Raw genomic sequence first — 20401 nt, forward strand, 5'->3', positions numbered from 1 at the left:
AAAATCTAAGTTTCTACAAACATTTGGAACTTTGACATTGCGTTTCGAGAAAGCAAGGCGTATTTTCGCGCAATTTCCGCGCTTCGAGATCTCATTTGACCCTTTTTTCCCGTTTCGAAGCACAGAGGGACTAAATTGCTAAAACCATCGACAATCATCCCCTCGCTAACGCGCATGCACGCCGCTACCTACATCGACCTCTCCAATCATAGGCACACGCTTTGAGAGCGCAAGCGTGTTGGCCATTACATGCGTTTGCTGACCACGTCGAGGAACCTCGGTGATCGCTCGAGCAAGTTAAAATGTGAATGGACAACGGAACGCAAAGGTAGTGTAACCACGAAACCAATAACAACGTTTCTATGTGTTGTACCGAGATAGCATACATGACGCAACGTTAAAGCAGCTCAACGGCTGTCCGTAAGCCAAACGCGAAGTACGAAGGCCGGAACGCGTGTCATGGTCTTCCTCTTATATAAGTGCCGTTGCCACGGAATTGCACACGGTAGTGTCAGCGCGCTCGTCACGCAGCGAGCACTCGCGCGGTAGATAAACGCTCTCCAGTGTATCGCGTAATCGAGAGACTAACTCGAGCTGCAAAATTTGCGGAGTTTGACTTGAAATGAATATAACGTAACATAACAGTGTAAGTACAATAGAAGACGACGATGATTTTACTTAAATTTGTGTCAAATCCACAAGTTCGATAAGGTAATTACAAATGCTACGTTTTATGCTGGGAAAAATCAATAAACTCATGGGCGTGTATTTTTCATAATACTAATAACTTTCGAAAAGAGCAATTAATTTTGTTGAATAAAAAATTAAATAAAAACAATTGAATAATAGCTGAATGGCTCTCTAGCATTTCTTAAATTAAATGTTTACAACAATACAGAGAATGAAATCTCTTATTTAAAATATAAAAATTATTTTATTCACTATTAAAATTAATTAAAAACTTTAATTAAAATCAATTAATAGCTTTTCCATTTCACATTTAATTATTATGTTACGTTTAACTTATATCGGAATTTTAGAAACAATTTCCTGATTTGAAGTATTACACATTTAATTTTAAAAGACCTGTCTTTTTTATGAAATAATGTAGTCATCTGTTTTCTTTTACAGAATTACCTCGCAGAAAAGTGTTTTACAAGTGCCATCGAATCGATTGAGTTTTTTCTGCCGAGTGACGTGTCATAACGTTGCAGTACGAATCGCATTTCCTGCGATATTAATAATTGCTTCTTGAGATAGGTGTGTTGTAACAATTCGCGCGAGACCGATATTGCGTTGGAAACGCCATAAAAATGACTGGTGGCGCACACAATAGAAGCATATTTACATATGACACGCTGGTGCACGCGATATCCGGCGCAGCGGTGAGTTTATTATTTTACCACGTCAGAAATCTTATACACGCGTTACCCCATCGTCGTGGGATAACTTTGACATTTCGACATTTCAGGGTAGCGTCATCGCGATGGCAGCCTTTTATCCCTTAGAAACCGTGCGAAGCCGTTTACAATGTAAGCCATAATATATCCGCATTTGTTGGAAAGATGATAAATCAATTATGCGCTCGTTTCCTCCGCGATACATTGAAATGAGGCATCGGCAAGCATGCCTTCAATTTCATTAAAAGCGCGATGTTATTCCAGGACAATATTCAGCTACACTGTAAAAAAAATTGTCTCAAAATTACCTACTATAATAGGTATAAAATTACTAAATAGTTGTAAATTGTTACGCATTTGTAAATTTGCAATATACAAGGATAAGATTAATTTTGTATCTTATAATTAAACAGATTGCATAAGTAAATTTGCAACACGTACGGAAAGTTACAGAAATGATAAGATCAATACGTTTTTTGCAATTCTATTACGTATTACATATTCAAATATTCTGTTGTGTAGGTAATTTTCCATATAAAATAAAATGTATGTACTCGATAAAAGCAAATCTACATATTTTTGTGGAATTACATAAATTTTATAAAATTACATGATTTTTTATATTTACGGGACTAATCGTGTAATTTTTACATCTATTATATGTAAATTTACTGAATTTTTTTACAGTGTACTTTATTGTTATGATTTTGTTACCATTATTATTTGCACCAGTAAAACTCAATGCATGCTATATTTTATTATTATTTTTAATTGCCGACATTTATTATTCAAGCGCATGTGTTCACAGGTCTCCTTAGTTATGCAGACTTTAATTTAAATATATTTGTATATCATCATGAATTGACACATAATTTTTGTATTGAATTGAGGGAGAAAACGAGTTTTACGTATTATACGTTTGAAATTGCAATCGATTCAGAACTAAAAATAGAAATTTAACAATTTTATTTGTGCATCATAAAACACTTAAAAGGATAATTAAATAAATATATACATATTGATAAATACACACCGAAATTTTACTAAAATATAGATCTAAAAATAATTATGCTGAAACATTGCAAAATTTATGAACGTTTAAACTGGTTTCTAGAATGTCAAAACTTTTTAAGCAGCAGTGTAATGCTCGAAGATCTAACATTACATAATTATTTTGGAAGCCCAACATAAAATTATTTCCGATATGTATCTAACTAAATTTTTAGATATTGCAGTAAAATTATTAAACTCTTTCCGTACATAAATATTATATATATTAAAATAGATATAAATATTTTTTAAAAACGTGATTTATAATATAGAATTCTATACCGAGTCTAACGCGAACTGTCTGATCTAAACGGAACTTGAAACATGCAAGACATATAATATATATTATAACAAAATATATTATATTGCAGTATAATATTAAAAAGTGTTTTGGAGAGAAATATGTAATAGTAAAGATAGTACTGCTTACGTTCACAAATTACGGCATGAATTTTATTTCTTATGATAATTAGTCACAACTTTCATTTCTCACTTCGTTTAGTAATCCGTCAACTTGCTCTTCTGTTTACAGTGGAAGAAGGACGCCAATCGAAAAATACATTGGCGATCATGCGAGAACTCATTGCGAAAGAAGGACCGTACGTATATATGCTTTGACAAATATACTTTCTTAAAGCGGATCCGATGCGGATCTCTCGAACAAATGAATGGAACGCGTCGTAAAAATTATGATAAACATTTCGAAAAACCAGTTTCTCGTCGGTTGTTAAACCTTAATATAAACACGTGAAAAGGTTATTTACTCATATTATATTATATGATATAAATTTAACTTATCTATCTTTCGTTTCTTCAAGGTGTACGCTATACAGAGGTATTGTTCCCGTTTTGCAGAGCCTATGCGCGAGTAACTTTATTTATTTCTACACATTCCACGGACTAAAAGAGCTAAGAAGTAAAAGGGATCAAACGGCTGGCAATGATTTGATTCTCGCATCAATCGCTGGTACCGTTTCTCGTTTCTCGTCAAAATGACTCTCGTTAACCAATGTTTCACGTAGTAAAATTCGACTTTTTTTCGCAAATGATCAGAGCGTTGGAATTTTTTTACAAATAATGGAAAAAAATACAAAAGCTCTAATTAAAATAAAATAAGCAATACTTACATTTCAATTTAAATAGATTTCATTTGAAGACTTTCTAATAAAAAATTGAAAAATTAAAAAATTAACAAGAGAGGAATAGTTCAAATTTTCTTTCAAGAGAATTTAGATTTCGGTTTGGCGGAAGAATTTTGCTGCGTGTAACATTGATAAAAATTTTTGGAACATTTTATAATTATAATATACATGTTCGTATCAGGTGTTATCAATGTCCTCACCACAACACCCCTGTGGGTTGTAAACACGAGATTGAAGATGAGAGGCGTCGAACTTGTTCCAGAAAGAAATAACAACGAATATACCACTCTGTGCGGTACGTTAATATTCCGTACAAAAATTATTCGCGAGTATTAATTTAGATTAATAACTTTTATTTTCAATTACCTTTGTATTTTCAACACTGGCGATTCCAATCATTTAACTATCAAACAGTACATGTCATGCATAATGATATTAATATACATACATATCTACTATTTGACGATACATGCATTAAATGTGTCAACATATGCAATCACGGAAATATGCTTCGTTATATGTCGCGCATTTGCTTTATTATTTTGAAACGGCTATGATATTCGATAAGCGTGACGTTGCTTTATCGCGGATAAATAAATCTCACAGAGTCAATAATAAATAATAAATGGATATTGTTATTAAGATTACTAAAGGAGTCATTATTTTTCTTCTTCAGAAGTGTCTCATTATCATAAATGTCTCATTATCAAATCTCATTATCATAAATAAATTTACTGATTCAGCTTATATAACATGTATGCTAATGAATGCCGTAAAAAGAGCCTCACGCGATAAACAGTCAACACGATAAAAAATTCTATAAATAATGTATATTACCTGAAACCAATAATTTTTTGAAAGTATGTGATAAATAATTTGGTGATCCAGAGAGAAAATAATTACTCTTTGTAACGCGTAATCTTAAAAAGATAAATTTAAATCTGATACTGATAATTTTTAAATTAAAAATATTTCTGCACGATAAGAGTCCACATTGCATTGGTTGCCAATAATATCGTTTGTGCATATTAATTTCTCTCGTTAAATTTCTGATGTTTAATGCCATTTTACAGATGGTCTCTTGCATATATGGAAGTATGAAGGTTTGAAACAGCTGTGGGCGGGAACAATACCGAGTCTTATGCTCGTTGCGAATCCGGCCATCCAATTTATGACGTACGAGAGTATTAAGAGAAGGGTTATCGAGACCTTTGGCGATGCTCAACCGCCGGCATGGATTTTCTTTGTTATGGGAGCGGTAGCGAAAACAATAGCCACGTCGATAACGTATCCCTTGACGCTTGTGCAAAATAAGTTGAGGGTATCGACTGTTACTGACATTCTTAGTTTGATAAAAATAATAAATTTAAGTAAAGAAAATATAACAAGATTTTTATATGTAAATTAAATTATTTTAGCACGGGCACAAATTTCCTAATCTACCTCCGAATGCAGGCACGTTGCAAATACTATTTCACGTTCTGAAGTAAGTATACGAATAATACTACATGAATGTGTAACGTACCTATTTTAAGTTTAATGGCACATTAAAAAAACATAAACGTGATCGACCAATCACAGTCGAGAACTTAAGCGGTAACGTGAACAGTAGTAAACATGCTGCTTACTGCTTAAGTTTTTCTACTAGCTTTATCGTTGCAATTTATAAAAGTAATAGAGTAAAGTAATCGCATAATTTTTTTGCACGCAGGAAGCAAGGGATAAGTGGCTTATACAAAGGAATGGAGGCTAAACTTTTGCAGACGGTCTTTTCAGCCGCATTGATGTTCCTGGCTTATGAGAAAATCGCACGCTTTGTTTTTCGAATACTTTTGCATAAACCTCATCTAAGATAACGGTTCATTCCCAATAACAGTATTACGAAACAAGCTTGAGTCTCGACTTTTAAATCAAATTTTGTACATTCCTACATATGTTATCGTCTGTATTGTAATTTCACGGACAAATAAAATGACACTGAATTTACTACTGTAAGTGATACGATAGTCAGCTTGAACAAGAGCTTAAATTAATCTTTATTTTATTAACGTATGCAATTTTTTTCTGAGTTTAGCATATTTTTAATGGACCTTTTATAATTCTGTTTAATAATTTTTTTAGAGTTTCAATTTAATTATGTGAATATATTTCATTTTCATAAAAAAATTATGTCACATAAATCGGTTTTAAAATGTACTAAAAGTTTCAAAAATCCACAACATATGTAATGTAAACTATAAATTTTTGATATCGTTAGTATACGTTTCAAAACGCAGATGACCACTCAAATTAATTAAACAAAATACAATCAACACATTTCGATCATCGAGATACTGAAACTTGATCGATTCCAATGACAACGTCATTGGAGTTAAAAAAGAAAAAGTTAATCGGGCGATAGAATTTGCAAAAGTGCCAAGAAGAAAAATGTGACCATAATCGCGCGAGATACTGGCGAATTTACGAAAATCGCACCATCGGTCGCAATTACGGTACAAGTTGAATCACTTGGTGTCACCGCTTCTCCAAGCACGTAAAATAAATGCGGGAAAGCAAGATGAAAATGCGAAATATGTAAATGTCACCGCGCGTAACGAACACTCCCGCAAGATTGATCGCAAGCGATCCGAGGCGATATTAAAATTTTTGACTAAACTTAAAATACGCAAGTCGAAGAGTCAGGTGCAATTTAACGATTGCAAATCCGCGACTTCCAAGTAAGTATCAGTACAGTAAATGAAACAAGATACATGTGCATTTTCAATATTAAAAGTAGAAGCGTAAACAGAATGCATTGATTCCTTCGTGTATTTACAAAATATTTCTATTAGTGAACTAAAATGAGAAAGAAGGTATTTCATATATTTATAATATTTCCATTATTAGGCTCTAATTTGTTACAATATTACTGTTTCCGTTATTAAATTTACTAAAGAAATGCGTAAATTAAGTAAAAGATAATTAGATATTAAAAACTGATTTTAGTTATAGCATTAGTCATGCTGGAAACACGATGAATTCACCATTGCGCAATATATGCGAAAATGCGATTAATAAAGAACCGACCGGATCGGCAGTCGCTACGAAAAGTAAACCGGAACCGAAAACTCCGGTCATATCTTACGATTACGAAGCAACTACTCGCCAACCTGGCATTTCCATATGTTCAAAAGTCGACAATAACACACAGAACGCGAGTTGGTCGGAATCCAATGACGAATTGTCAGCGCCAGTAAAGAAAAAAAATGTTTATGTTCGTGGAAAAGCAAGCGTAATTATTAAAAAAAAAGGAATTGTTCATACATCAAAGTTACAAGCAAAAAAGGTTACAAAAACTTATCCGACAATTTGCAATGCCGCCGAGATTAAAAATGAGTCGATAACTCCCTCCGAAATTATTCGAGATATTGAAAACTATAGAAACTCGTATAGAAAGGAAACTAGCGATGGAGTTACTATGAGTTGCAAAACGTCACCTAACCAAGTTTGTCCTAAGTTTTTTTTAGTTTAAATCTTGGCTTTTCAAATTTACTTAACTTTATAATTATTTCATGTAATATTCCGAAGAATTTGATGCATTCTCGAAATGTTCAAAAAATGTCAGAAATCGTAAACAACGACAAAAATCTTGTGAGCAAAGCTGCTGAATACGTAAATCAGGAAAATTCTATGAAAAATAATAAATATAGAAGATCGTGTACTCCGCAAAATAAAATCAGTAAAATTCCACGCAAAAAACCTTTGATAAAACCTGATTCCTTTCTACCTAAATATGAAGAATCTCGCATTTATCCGGTATAATTATATATTTGTCCAGAGTATTAATGTTTTAAATACTTATATCTTTAATTAATTTTAATTAACAGAGTGCAAAATTGCCGGTGGGGAATAAATTAAAATATTCTACAGAAAGGAAAGTACCCGCAGATAATAAAAAGGAAAAGTTAATGTCCGAGTACGTGAGTAAAATAAATATAAATTAGTTATTACTCTGCACATTATTGTAATTATTTAATTTGTGAAAGTTACGTATAATAGTTCTGTTTATAGAAACATCGTAATATTACAAAATATATTTAATGTATCAATAAATTAAAAATACTAGAATAATTACTAAAATATAAATTAGATATTCTTATAATTAGATATTCAAAAAAATCGATTATTTAATGGATGTATAATTTTTTATATTTAATATTTAATATAAAAATTTATATAATAAATAATCTATTTTTTAATAATATTCAGTTATAAGTAATAGTGATTTTTTCACATTATTATTTATTCTAGTTTTTTAGTGTACTAACCTAGTATGACAAGTATATATCATTTGTATAATTTATAACGTAATATTACGTAATTTCTATTAAACACATACCTATAAATTCAGCGAATTAGAAAGCAGTTCAAAGAAAAAAACTTTGAATAGTGAATTACTAAAAATTAAAAAGCAATAATTGTTAACCGTCAATGAAAACTCATGTCTTTTAAAAAATAAACTCATTACTTCATATTTTTATAATGAAAAATTTTGTCAACGATTTAAGCCAAATGTTTGTGTGTGTGAAACTGGCATATCATTTGGTGACAAATTAGTAAACATTGACAGTTCTGGGTTTATTTTCAATAGTTCTACAGTTCCTGATAGATAAAACAAATAGTTCTGGCCTTTAAAGTGAAAAAAACGTGTAGGACAAAGTGAGATGCCAGGTTCACGCAGCATCTCAGTTTGTCCTAAGTCATTTTCCAGACCCAATTCTTGTAGGATTTTAAAAAATCTATAGTTCTAGATGAGTTCTAGAAAGAGTTCTAGCATTTAACATAATTTATTTAATTAAAAAAAAAAAATTATTATAAAATATATAATTTATAATATTACATAATAGAGTTCCGTAAACAAAAAAATATTTTTTCTACAGTTCTCAACATATTACAGCGTTTTCCGAAGAGTTCCAGTCGATTCCGATATTAGTTAATCAACAAAAAACTAATAACTTCCAAAAAAGCCAATTTTCCGCATATATGAGTGAGATGCTGGTCTTTTTCGAAGAGTTTTCTCGTTCTCAGCGTAACCCGGAATCAATAACGTTGACGTAATAAGATTATGGTTCCTTTTTTTGCTCTTTCTATTCTTTGGGAATTTTTGTTTTTTTTTGTTTTTTTAATTTTTTTGTTGTTATATTTTAAAAATTTTTTAAATATACGCAAATACGACTTTAACGGAAAATAATTATTCTTTTTAATTAATAAATAATTGAATCGACCAAAAGTCCTCGGAAGGATCTTGGCTACGTTCAAAACTACAAGAAAAATATTTTTTCGTACACAGAACTCTTCGAAAAAGACCAGCATCTCACCCACACATGCGAAAAATCGGCTTTTTCGGAAGTTATCAATTTTTTTATTATTAACTAATATCGGAATCGACCGCAACTCTTCGGAACACGTTTTAATATGTTGAGAACTGTAGGAAAAATATTTTTTCGTACACAGAACTCTTGGAAAAAGACCAACACCTCACCAATATATGCAAAAAATCAACTTTTTCGGAAGTTATTAATTTTTTGTTGATTAACTAATATCGGAATCGACCGCAACTCTTCGGAACACGCTTCAATATGTTGAAAACTGTAAGAAAAATATTTTTTCGTACACAGAACTCTTCGAAAAAGACCAGCATCTCACCCACACATGCGGAAAATCGGCTTTTTCGGAAGTAATCAATTTTTTTTTTTATTAACTAATATCGGAATCGACCGCAACTCTTCGGAACACGTTTTAATATGTTGAGAATTGTAGGAAAAATATTTTTTCGTACACAGATCTCTTCGAAAAAGACCAGCATCTCCCCTATATATGCAAAAAATCAACTTTTTCGGAAGTTATTAATTTTTTGTTGATTAACTAATATCGGAATCGACCGCAACTCTTCGAAACACGCTTTAGTATGTTGAGAACTGTAGGAAAAATATTTTTTTTGTTCACGGAACTCTATTATGTAATATTATAAAATATATATTTTATAATTTTTTTTTTTAAATTAAATAAACTATGTTAAACGCTAGAACTCTTTCTAGAACTCATCTAGAACTATACTTTTAAAATCCTACAAGAATTGGGTCTGGAAAATAACTTAGGACAAACTAAGATGTTACGTGAACCTGGCATCTCACTTTGTCCTATGCGTTTTTTTCGCTTTAAAGGCCAGAACTATTTGTTTTATCTATCAGGAACTGTAGAAGTATTGAAAATAAACCCAGAACTGTCAATGTTTAGTAATTTTCCACCAAATGATATGCCAGCTTCACATACACCAAATGTTTTCCTCAGAAATCGTCGATATCCCGAAAAAAGTTCTGAGACAGATGCTGATGAGGAATTCGAAGGAGATATACCAACAGATATACCGACAAAAGAATCGCGAATTATCACAAGCGCTGGCGACGATCCGCGTTCTGTCACATTATTAAAAAGCTTGGCTTTAAAATGCGAATGTCGTTCCTGTAATGATAAATACGCATCTACTGTTCATACTGAACAACATACTGAGACTGAATCTTGGAGTTCGCCCGGGATAGAAAACGCAAAAAAATGGTAGAATAATATATTTAAACGGTTAAATTATGAACTGAGAAAACTATCCGATTTAAATGACCATAAATATCCATCGTAAATCAATTAATTTTTGACCGAATAAGCCGATCATTATTTTTCTCCAAATATTTTTTTAATGTGATTAAAAGATTATATCTGCACGCTATAATTTATATGCAGGAAATCAATGAGTCATCGCAAATTCGTCGATACGAGTTCTGAAGATTTGGATTCGTCAGATTATAACGTTATTAATTATAGCAATGGAAAAACAAACAAGAAGACTAATGGACCAAATCTGGCGAATCATATTACGAAACCATCCCAGATAATTAATCACACAAAAATGAAAACTTATCAAACGACTAATTTCACATTTTTCAATGTATTTTTCGATATTGTTTTCTGGCCCTTCGTTTTTCTTCGCGCAAAACAATGATATCACTACGAGATATTGTATTACAAATTCATATTACATATTATTACATGACTTGTTAATACTTTGACTCACCATAAGCAATATTTTTTCACAATAATAACAAAAAACTTAAAATAGTGAAACAAAAGATTTGTAGAATAAGATCTACAAACTAATTTATAGAAAAACAACCGGTGTGAAGTTAGCGCCCAACTTTATAAGAAATAAAAATGCTTAATACATTGTATTTCGATTGTATCTCGTTTGTACCCGTTTGTACCACTTTTCTTTTCGTTTGTACCTCAAGGAGTAAAGAAATATTAAGGCACAAACGAAATTTAAAAATCTGTTAGTTTGGCGCTGGCCACTTTTTTAACCTCTTATAACATTTTACACCTTGAGGTACAAACAAAAAGAAAAGTGATAAAAACAGGTACAAACAAAGTACAATCAATAAGTATTAAGCATTTTTGTTTTTTATAAAGTTGGGCGCTAACTTTTCACCGGTAAAAACATATGCTTAATTTAAATTATTTATAAAACAGGTCAAAAATATATTATTAAAGATTTATTATTACATAAGACATTTATTGTTAATGTCTTTTTATTTATTAGTAAGATAAAAATCTTGAAAATAATGAAAAATGTAAGTAAATTGTGTAGACAAGTCATATAATAATTGATTCTTGTGCCAAATTCTATTATTTCACTTACCAGCAGTAGTAGCAGTCGACATATTGCCCCACGTCATCTGGAAAAAAAAAATATATATATATATATTATATATAGACTCACTTGTCATGAACTTTCTATATTTCTCTATGAAATATCTGTTATATTAATTTTCCATGTTTTATATATCACAGAAATTTTTTTGCGATTATAATTGAAAAATAAATATAATGCATACATACACGTATATACTTTATAACATATGTATGTAATAACATTTTAACAAATTATCAAATGATAATATCTAACAAGATGCTTCACTCATACAATATTTTAATAGTATATTCTGGAGATAAAATAGAGTATCCTAACATAAAAATGTCAAAGCTACAATAGTTTTTTAATTATAATTAATCAAATAAAGTTATAATGTCCCATAAAATATATATGCTCAGACTCTATTTCTAGCAACATGGATATAAGGCTTAAATCATGTTCAAAACATTAAAAACATGTTTTAAACAAAAAATGATCTTTCATTCTTCAAAAAACATTTTTATGTGTCTTTCAGTTAAATAGTCTGATTGAAAATGGGTTTAATTGCTACCAGTAAAAATAATGCAGTTAACAGAAGTAAAAATTACTGGCATTGTGTTTTGTTTCTTCCACCAGTCAAACCAATAGATAATCCCAAATAGTCCAAAACATCATAAAAACTTTCAGATTTAAAATTGTGGACATTTTAATGTTATCAAAAGCTTGTAGTAGCATTGCAGAAATTTTTCGCAATTTCTATACAATATTACAATGTTTCAATATAAAGTTTACACAATATTTCTTCAATCTTTTAGTGGGTTATGAATTATGATTCTAGCCTTCACTTTTTATAACAAATATAATATTAATCATCAATGCATTTGTTTAAAAAGTAAAGATTAGAATCATATCAACTGAAACCATACAGTACTGAAAGATTTCAGGCACAGATTGTATAAACTTTACATTAAAACATTGTTGTAAGATTGCATGGGAGCTGCAAAAGATTTTTGTAATGTTACAAGCTTGTGGTAATATTAAAATGTCCACAATTTTTAACCTGAAAATGATTTTTCTGTTTTAGACCATTTGGGATCACATTGATCTATTGGTTTGACTGATGGAAGAAGCGAAACAAAAAGGCCAGTAATTTTCATTTCTGCCAACTGTATTCCTTACTGGCAGCGTTCCAATACATACTACCAGTACTGAAAATCTATAATTCATGTTATGTACACTATAAATTTTTAGTATTGGCAGTGAATTTTAGAACTCAACCTTAATGGTAACAATCAAATTTATTTTCGAACAAAAAGATCAAATAATAACTACTCTATTTAAACAAACTGCTAATTTAATTTACTCATTCAGTTGTTACCGTTGCTGCTGCTACTGTATTCCTTTCTCTGTTGATTCTGAAAATATAATAAAAATAAATTATCACATAAATATTAAGAATTTTCACAATAATCATTTATAATTTTGTAAGGTAATGGTGCTTGTAACATCATTATTAAATTAACGATCAATTTAATTTATAATATTATAGTATCGTTCATTTTTTCCATTCTAGGTATACTTGGAACAGACCCAAGCAGACTTGACTATCTTTAAGTTAAGATAAAGGAACTCTAAAAGTGAATCGTAGAACAGGAAGTAAACTAGGTAAACCCAGAGGAGACGAAACAAACAATACTATCCTCTCATGACTTTTTTCACATATAAAATATTGTATATTATATTTTCTAAATTTTATCAAACGTAGATATATAAATTTTTATTATTTTTATTAAACTGTGAAAATAGAATCTCAAGAAACATATAGAGATGTTAATAAAATAATATACACTCACCCCCTCGAATTGCTCCACTAATATCATCTTTTCGTTAAATTCTGTTGATGTTTTACTGCTCTCCTCGAACCGTACGATAAATATAATACCGGTCTAACACATCACAAACGAACACAAAACACACGCGAGAATTGACGAAAATTCAGCTTGTCGCGATGCACCAGGTACTAACAGAACTTAGATCGCGATCGTTTCTACGCATCATACTAACTCGTGTATCGTAATCGTCCGCTGCTTCGTAAGTGACGAATGACTTTAGACAGTGCGTACATGTGCTTGACAAACACGGAAAATACGGCACGTCCGACCAAACAACAAACATGACGGGACAAGGAGAAACGAGCGGCCGGTGCGTGACATCAACCGAGATAACTGGCGTGAGTCGTCCGAATGCACACGTAAACATGATGCGTAGAAACGAAACACACTCACTCCCGATCTTATCGTATCTAACACGACGATTAAAACCGTTTCATCCGATATTCCACTGTACGTATCCGAGCGAACACCCGTGCGCGAAATCTCGACGAAGCCACTCGACAATCACACGTTGCCTGGGCTTCACAAACGAATACGATCACTTCTACGCACGACACTGTGTATCGGAGTAACCGACCGTAATCACTCGCTACTATTCGCGCACAATCAAAACTTTGAACGTACGAGAGGCACGGAAACGATACGTCGTACGTCCAACTCCCGACAGACCCGGTAGAACACGAGCAATGGCGGCGGTTTTGGCGGTAACAGCGAACTGCGTAGCGATGGCGGCGATGGCGGCGATGGCGCCTGCGCTCGGCGATCGTTGCCGAGCGCCGGCGGAGATAGTCGAGCGGCCGAGTCGTCGCAGCGTCTGTTTTACGAGGAGAGTGGGGAGGCGGCTGAGCGAGGCACGTTGGAGCGCGTGTTCACGCGACCTTGCGCGGTCAACAACCCGTCAGCCGACAGCGAGCACGTGCGCCTCGGCCTTGAATGAGCGAGCAGCCGAGGCGCCCGAGCCGGCGCGGCACCTGTTTACGAGAAGAGTGGGGAGACGGCCGTGGCGTGATGCCTGCTTACGCGACCTAGCGCAGTCAACAACCCGAGTGCGCATATACCTCGGGTAATGCGGAGCTCTCTGCGCGTTCTACTTGGTGCGAGACTACTGCGTCTCTTGATCAACGACTTTTAGGGAGATCTACTTGTATCGTATCACATTGCAGGCTTTCGTAACTCATTTGCAGGGTTGAGTAGTTAGAAAATTAAATGTTAAATAATAAAATCAATAACTTTTAACTTTTAATTTAGTTAATTTTAAATAATTTAATTTTTAACTTTAACTAGTTATTTTTGAAATATATAAACTTTAATTTATTAACTTTTTATCTATACTTAAAAATTTATATTTAAAAAATTATAAAAGAAACAAATTTTTAAAGAAGAAAAAAAAGAATTTAAAATGAACGAAAGAAAAAGAAAATAGGAAAGCAAATATATATTAAAAAATAATATAAATTTTTAACAACCGCCGAATTAGATTTAATATTTTAAAATTTTAATACAAAAATAAACATTTATTTAATAAATCATTTTTTTTTAATATGAAATAAAGATTTACTTAATACAACATATTCTCTTTTTTTTTGTAAATTTTATAAATACGCAATCGCTAATATGCATCTGAATTTAAAAAAGCAATGAAATATCGAGAGAAAGAAGGAAGAAATTTGCAATAAAAAAGAATGTAGAGACGAAAGAAAAAAAGGAAGAAATGTCTTGTTAGTATAATATTAATAAATTCAGTATATTAATAAAACAAAAGTATTAATAAAACAAAAAGATTAAAAGTAGAGACAATTACAAATACAGATGAAAGAATAAAATTTAAGCAATTCAACTACTTATTTTTGTGATAGCAGGTAATTCGATGTTTAATTTAATAAAATTACGTTTTAATTCATATTACAACATTTTTCAGTGTAATAATTGACTAGTATACATAATAAGTAAAACTTTTGAACAAATTATAAGTTTTTATTTTTATTATCTTATTTAAACGTAAAAAACTATGTTGCTAAAATACAAATCAAAAAATAATTATGTTGAACTATTTAAAAAATTGTATTGATGAATTAACTTATTGCTGGAATGTCAAAATTGTTTTGCAGCAACATTATTATGGTTGGGCATTCTACATAATTATTTTAATGGACTAACATAGAATTAATTTCTGATCTGTATCTAGCTAAATTTTCAGATGCTGCAATAAAATTATTCTTTCGATGTAGATACATATATTATTGAATAATGATAAGTTATAACTACTAAATGTTAATTCTTATCAAATATCTTACTGTTTCGGTTGCAAAATCTTATTATATAATATAAGATTGACAATAATTATTTTTAAAATAACTTTATTAAATTTATATATATATATATATATAATAAAATTAAAATACAAAAAGTTAAATTAATATTTTTTTCTAAAAATAATTTTTTAACATGCACTCTTTAAAAACGTTCAGAATAGTGCACGTAGTGTCGTAAAATGATTGTATATCAAATAAACTAATGTCTCCCATTTCACTTTTTATTTAGCACAAAAAGGAATCATAAAATCGTGGACATTACCTACGAGATTCATTATCATTGACTACGTAGTACTATATAGTACCACCAGAATTCTCTCTCTGATTGAAATACATGAAACATAACCACAATCAACCACAATATCCGCTATCGTGTCACGTAAAAATATTCCGCGAACGCTGCAAAGCGATTCATGCACCTTGCATACTGACCAATACTGACAACGAGCGAATTAATCAAGAGAGAATATTAAGAAGAATTACGATGTCACAGGGAAAAGGTAAGTCGTCGATTGCGATGCCACAAATTGTCTCGTTTCGTCTTCGTTGTCTACCTAACTGCGAAGAAACATCGTTTCCACTTGAGATTGCGTGACAGCTGATGAGCGGTACATTTCAAAGTTTGTGGCAATAGTGGTATAAATCAGTATAAATTCGTTTCTAATGATCTTGAGGAGAAAGATTAAAACAAGATCAAAAGATCTTCTCGAAAGTACAGCTATGAATTGCTCTTGCGACAATCAGAACTGTATCCTTCCAAATTAAAGATAACAATTGTTTTCTTTTTTAAGATAATAAATATATATTTCAATGCTTTTCATATTTTTGTGCTTCATACACTATCACGAATTAGATATGTATGTTAATAATATTAATTAAAACTCTTAAAGCTTTCTTTTAGTATTTACTACTATAGTAGATATGTACATATGTGTACATTTACTCCTTCAAATAATTACAATTTTGTCAGTGCAATATATTATTTTCTCACATTGGTGTTGCTTGCAGGAGGTAGGAGAAATCGTAAACATTATGATAAGGATAAAATCAATTTTGGTGACAAAGGCAGGGAAGTGGTGGAGGACATAAACGAAAACAGTTGCGTGGTGCAACAGTTTCGCGCTTACGCAGCCGAACTGGACGCCAAGCACGATCGTTACGAGAGGATTTTTAAGATCAATCGTGACGTGGGCATCGAGAGCAAAAGAATCATCTTCCTGTTGCACACCATTGACAAAGAGAGCAAGCGAAACACCATACTGGATGCAGCCAAGGCGAGATTGGACAATGTAGCACAGAAGTTATTTCGAATTATCGCGAATGAGTTGGATGGTCAGGACCCCTATCAGTTTCACAGGGCCTATCGCGCTGGTCTGGAAGAATATGTAGAGGCGCTCACATTCCACGAGTATCTACAAAATGGTGGTATGCAGAACTGGACCAGCCTGGAAAAGGCACTGACATACAGCACACCCTCATCTCCAGCCGATTCGTTGGAGGAGAGTGCCTCCAAAACTGTGCAGGTAATGGTCACACCAACGAACTATATCCTAGGAATAGCCGATCTGACTGGAGAACTGATGCGAAAGTGTATCAATAACTTGGCAATAGGCGACGTGACCAGTTGTTACCAAACATGTGACTTTGTCAGAAAGATATACATAGCCTTCCTGGGCTACACTAGCGTAGTGCACAACAACGAGGTGAACAAGAAAACCATCACTCTTAAGCACAGTCTCACCAAAATGGAGAACGCGTGTTACACTATCAAAGTGCGAGGATCTGAAATACCAAAGCACATGTTGGTTGATGTTGCCATTGCGGCGGCCGAGGATTACACCACCGAGGACGATGAGGGATATCAGGCGTTTTAATATATGAAAGCGCAAATTACTTAACGCAGATTAATTTAATGTTTTTTATTTACTGTTTTTTTATTTATCGAACTCACTAATCTGATGCGAGACGAAAGCAGTTGATAGCATTTGATATAATCAGAAATTGATAAAATATTTTTTTTTTTTAGCATTATCTTCGATTATTTCATTTAATTTCACGAAGATTATGTAACATATAAGATTATTTCAAACATTTAAAAAAATATACTGTATTTTCAGTCATGCATCAGATTAATGTATTGATCATTTTCATTATTCAGATTAATATATACATACTTTCCGACACGTCAAAGGACAACGTCGGTTGTGATATATTATTAACGTTTTTATATATTTCTCTTCAAATAAAATAGATATATGCATATAGGTACAATATTTTTAATCCGTGTACAAAAATAAATATTCCATAACAAAATAGATCTGCGCATTGCGGACACATTATAATTTAGACACCTTCGAGAACGTAGGACTGTTTTTGACAAGAGACAGATAATCTTCGTCAGCCAGTTGTACCGTCGTCCAACTCGCTTCCCCCGTCGTCCCAGTCGTCCGAACTCTCCGTATATACGGATGGCTCATAGTCGGACTCATCAACAGACTCTTCCGCGGATGATCCGTCCGTTTCGGACGTGTTGTCGACGATCACCGAGTGCACAGGGGTACCGGCTCTGCGACGATCACGTGACGCAATCGAGTGCTTGAACTGCGCCTTGTGTTGCGGGTTCTTACGATAGCATTTGATACCATACGGACACTCCTCCCGGTCGTCAACCTCATCGTAATCGGAATCATTTGGATGACTATAGTTGTTCTTGTGATTGGGATTTTTTCTGCAAACAAGTTTAAATATGTTTTATGTTTTTAGCCAAAACTGCATTATACTTATTGATTGATGGAATTATTGAATTATGAGAAAATGAAACTGCATTGTTCCTTACCGATAACATTGAGCACCGTATATACACTTTTCTCTAGGGACTCTGTCGGGATTTGACGCACTTGCTTGATCTGGAGCTTGATCTGGAGCTTGATCTGGCGCAGCAACAGGCGACTGAGAATCGTTCGGCGAAACTGCTTCGATCTGATCGCTGAAGTGAGCACCACAATTCCATTTGATCTTCTTGCTTGGTTCGCTGTTCGTTGTACCTTTATTCATTAAATTTATATTCTTTGCTTTTCGTTTTCTGTTACTCTCGTGCTTGACAGAAGGTTTAGTTACATCCTGAGAGTCCGTCGACATCTTGGAACTCGATGCAGGCATATCATTTCCTTCTGGTGAGCTAAAAAATAAAAGCAGATATGTTAAACAATAATATTCTCATCGTCAGATATTTCTACTCAATATTGCACTTGGAGTAAAACCTTGCGGGATAGATTTGTGAAACTGTAGCAGCCGCGTCTCCATGTTCCCCATTTCCATTAACAGGATATTCCTTAGGCTCATCTGGTGGATCTTTGTCATGAAAAGTAGCGTCTAAAACTTTATTAGGAGACACAGCAGCTTCCATACTGGACAGTAAACAGGCTTTCTTACTGTCTGCTTCATTATTCAAATCTTGATCCATCTAGAATGCAGAGAACTATAATAAGAAGACCCATCACACAAAAATGCAGATATCATTGACTGTTTCTCACCTTTCTCTTCAACGCCTGATCACCTTCCTGCATTGTCTCTGGCACTGAGATGATCTTGAACCAACATTTGTCAGGTAGCAGAGAGCAAACGTCGCCTGGCTTTATCGGCACACTGTTTCCCAATTCAAGAGCTTGCCAACGAGCGCTTCCAGCAGGTTTCATATAACATGGTGCCACCTAATACTGGAAAATGGTCTCTATAGAAAACTGATACTGTCAACCACTACAGTCGCAAAGCTGCTTCTTTTGCTGGGGTACATTCAAGAATTACATTCAGATAACTCTGGTGCATCTCTAAGCTATACATAATGTAAATTATAGCCTAGAGTTACCTAAAATTCCTGAACGCACCCCTGAATGCAATCATTGTAACAATGCAAAAATAAATATACCATTACACCGTCGCGTAATCCTGTACTTTGTATGTAAGCTGCGAGTCATTAATTTGCTATCGTTACATATTGTCAACTGAATTATCACAGAGATTACTGGACAAGTGTTATTATCAGAATACTAATATGTGCTAAATGATAAAGGAAGACGCAAACCGGGAGACCTTACCGGAGTAATCGTCATTTCATCGTTGGGCGAGACGTTGATGGTCACGGCGTGTTTGAGCACCTGGCCGTCGTTGCACTGCGATAATAGTAAGGATTGTTAAGTTTCAATCCTTCAATTAATCAACGGCGTCATCGATGAAACGTCATCAATGAAAAAAATAGCCGGCACGCTGTCGTTTGTGTTTAATGACTCTGAGTCACTCTATGTTTCGATTTGCCGTTATTCGGTTTATTTATCTTATCCGTATATTTTGATAAAAAAATCGCAGAGATCACCATCAATTCGACGCGTAGTCACGTGTAACTTGGCGCTCAGAAATTTACTGCGCCGCACAACAGTCGTCGACGAAACGTGACGCGAAAAATCATGGGTACACACATTTGTGCGACGGAGATAATTAAAGAACGCCGACATTATCGACCATATCCGATGCGATCAAGATTGAGAGCGTTTTATGATATTTATGATATTTTTACAATTTATAGTATATTCATTTCTGCGTATTTTGTAAATGTATTTCGACTCCAATAGTTTTTTTCAAAATTTTTTAAAATTTCGGTATAATTTTACAACTTTTTAGAAAATTTCTCAGATTCTTTAATATGAAACGCTTCAGAAATATTATATCTTTTCTTAGAATTTTTTATATATGTGAATTCTAAAATAACTTGAGATTTCTAAGATTTCTTATTCTATTTCTGATAAAATATAAAATCGTAAGAATAAAAGTAATTTGTAGAAATAATGGGATAAGAAATCTTGGAAATTTTAGAATATTTCAGAATTCATAT

General features: G+C 32.9%; 4 protein-coding genes across 9 annotated transcripts; 3 read left to right on the forward strand and 1 right to left on the reverse strand.

The window, feature by feature from the left end:
* The first annotated feature begins 75 nt into the window (after positions 1-75).
* On the forward strand, positions 76-5591 carry LOC105202854 (peroxisomal membrane protein PMP34). Of its 3 annotated transcripts, none has more exons than XM_011171552.3 (9): positions 76-328; positions 1132-1385; positions 1472-1532; positions 2983-3049; positions 3269-3417; positions 3774-3887; positions 4666-4913; positions 5011-5078; positions 5304-5591. In XM_011171552.3, the coding sequence occupies exons 2-9, from the start codon at positions 1314-1316 to the stop codon at positions 5446-5448; spliced, it is 924 nt and encodes a 307-aa protein (XP_011169854.1). In that variant the 5' UTR covers positions 76-328; positions 1132-1313; the 3' UTR covers positions 5449-5591. The 3 variants fall into 3 exon arrangements, with proteins under 3 accessions (XP_011169854.1, XP_011169843.1, XP_011169848.1); XM_011171541.3 differs by having other exon boundaries at positions 253-711; XM_011171546.3 differs by having other exon boundaries at positions 295-646.
* A 1873-nt stretch (positions 5592-7464) lies between these two features.
* LOC105204105 lies at positions 7465-11973 on the forward strand. Of its 2 annotated transcripts, XM_039458808.1 has the most exons (3): positions 7465-7547; positions 9923-10186; positions 10367-11973. In XM_039458808.1, the coding sequence occupies exons 1-3, from the start codon at positions 7540-7542 to the stop codon at positions 10623-10625; spliced, it is 531 nt and encodes a 176-aa protein (XP_039314742.1). In that variant the 5' UTR covers positions 7465-7539; the 3' UTR covers positions 10626-11973. The 2 variants fall into 2 exon arrangements, with proteins under 2 accessions (XP_039314742.1, XP_025988725.2); XM_026132940.2 differs by lacking the exon at positions 7465-7547 and having other exon boundaries at positions 9804-10186.
* Positions 11974-15838: 3865 nt separating this feature from the next.
* Positions 15839-17780, forward strand: LOC105202896 (translin-associated protein X). The gene is made up of 2 exons (XM_011171586.3): positions 15839-16016; positions 16525-17780. Exons 1-2 carry the CDS (start codon positions 15851-15853, stop codon positions 17388-17390), a joined length of 1032 nt encoding a protein of 343 aa, XP_011169888.2. The 5' UTR covers positions 15839-15850; the 3' UTR covers positions 17391-17780.
* Positions 17777-20079, reverse strand: LOC105202871 (aprataxin and PNK-like factor). 3 transcript variants are annotated; one of them, XM_011171569.3, is made up of 5 exons: positions 19611-20079; positions 19050-19226; positions 18777-18979; positions 18353-18694; positions 17777-18244 (listed from the first exon to the last, which is right to left on the reverse strand). In XM_011171569.3, exons 1-5 carry the CDS (start codon positions 19623-19625, stop codon positions 17914-17916), a joined length of 1068 nt encoding a protein of 355 aa, XP_011169871.2. In that variant the 5' UTR covers positions 19626-20079; the 3' UTR covers positions 17777-17913. The 3 variants fall into 3 exon arrangements, with proteins under 3 accessions (XP_011169871.2, XP_011169882.2, XP_011169876.2); XM_011171580.3 differs by having other exon boundaries at positions 19050-19246; XM_011171574.3 differs by having other exon boundaries at positions 19050-19232; positions 19611-20075.
* Between the last annotated feature and the right edge of the window lie 322 nt (positions 20080-20401).

The sequence above is a fragment of the Solenopsis invicta genome, chromosome 16 (genome assembly GCF_016802725.1).
Source record: "Solenopsis invicta isolate M01_SB chromosome 16, UNIL_Sinv_3.0, whole genome shotgun sequence".
NCBI lineage: Eukaryota > Metazoa > Arthropoda > Insecta > Hymenoptera > Formicidae > Solenopsis > Solenopsis invicta.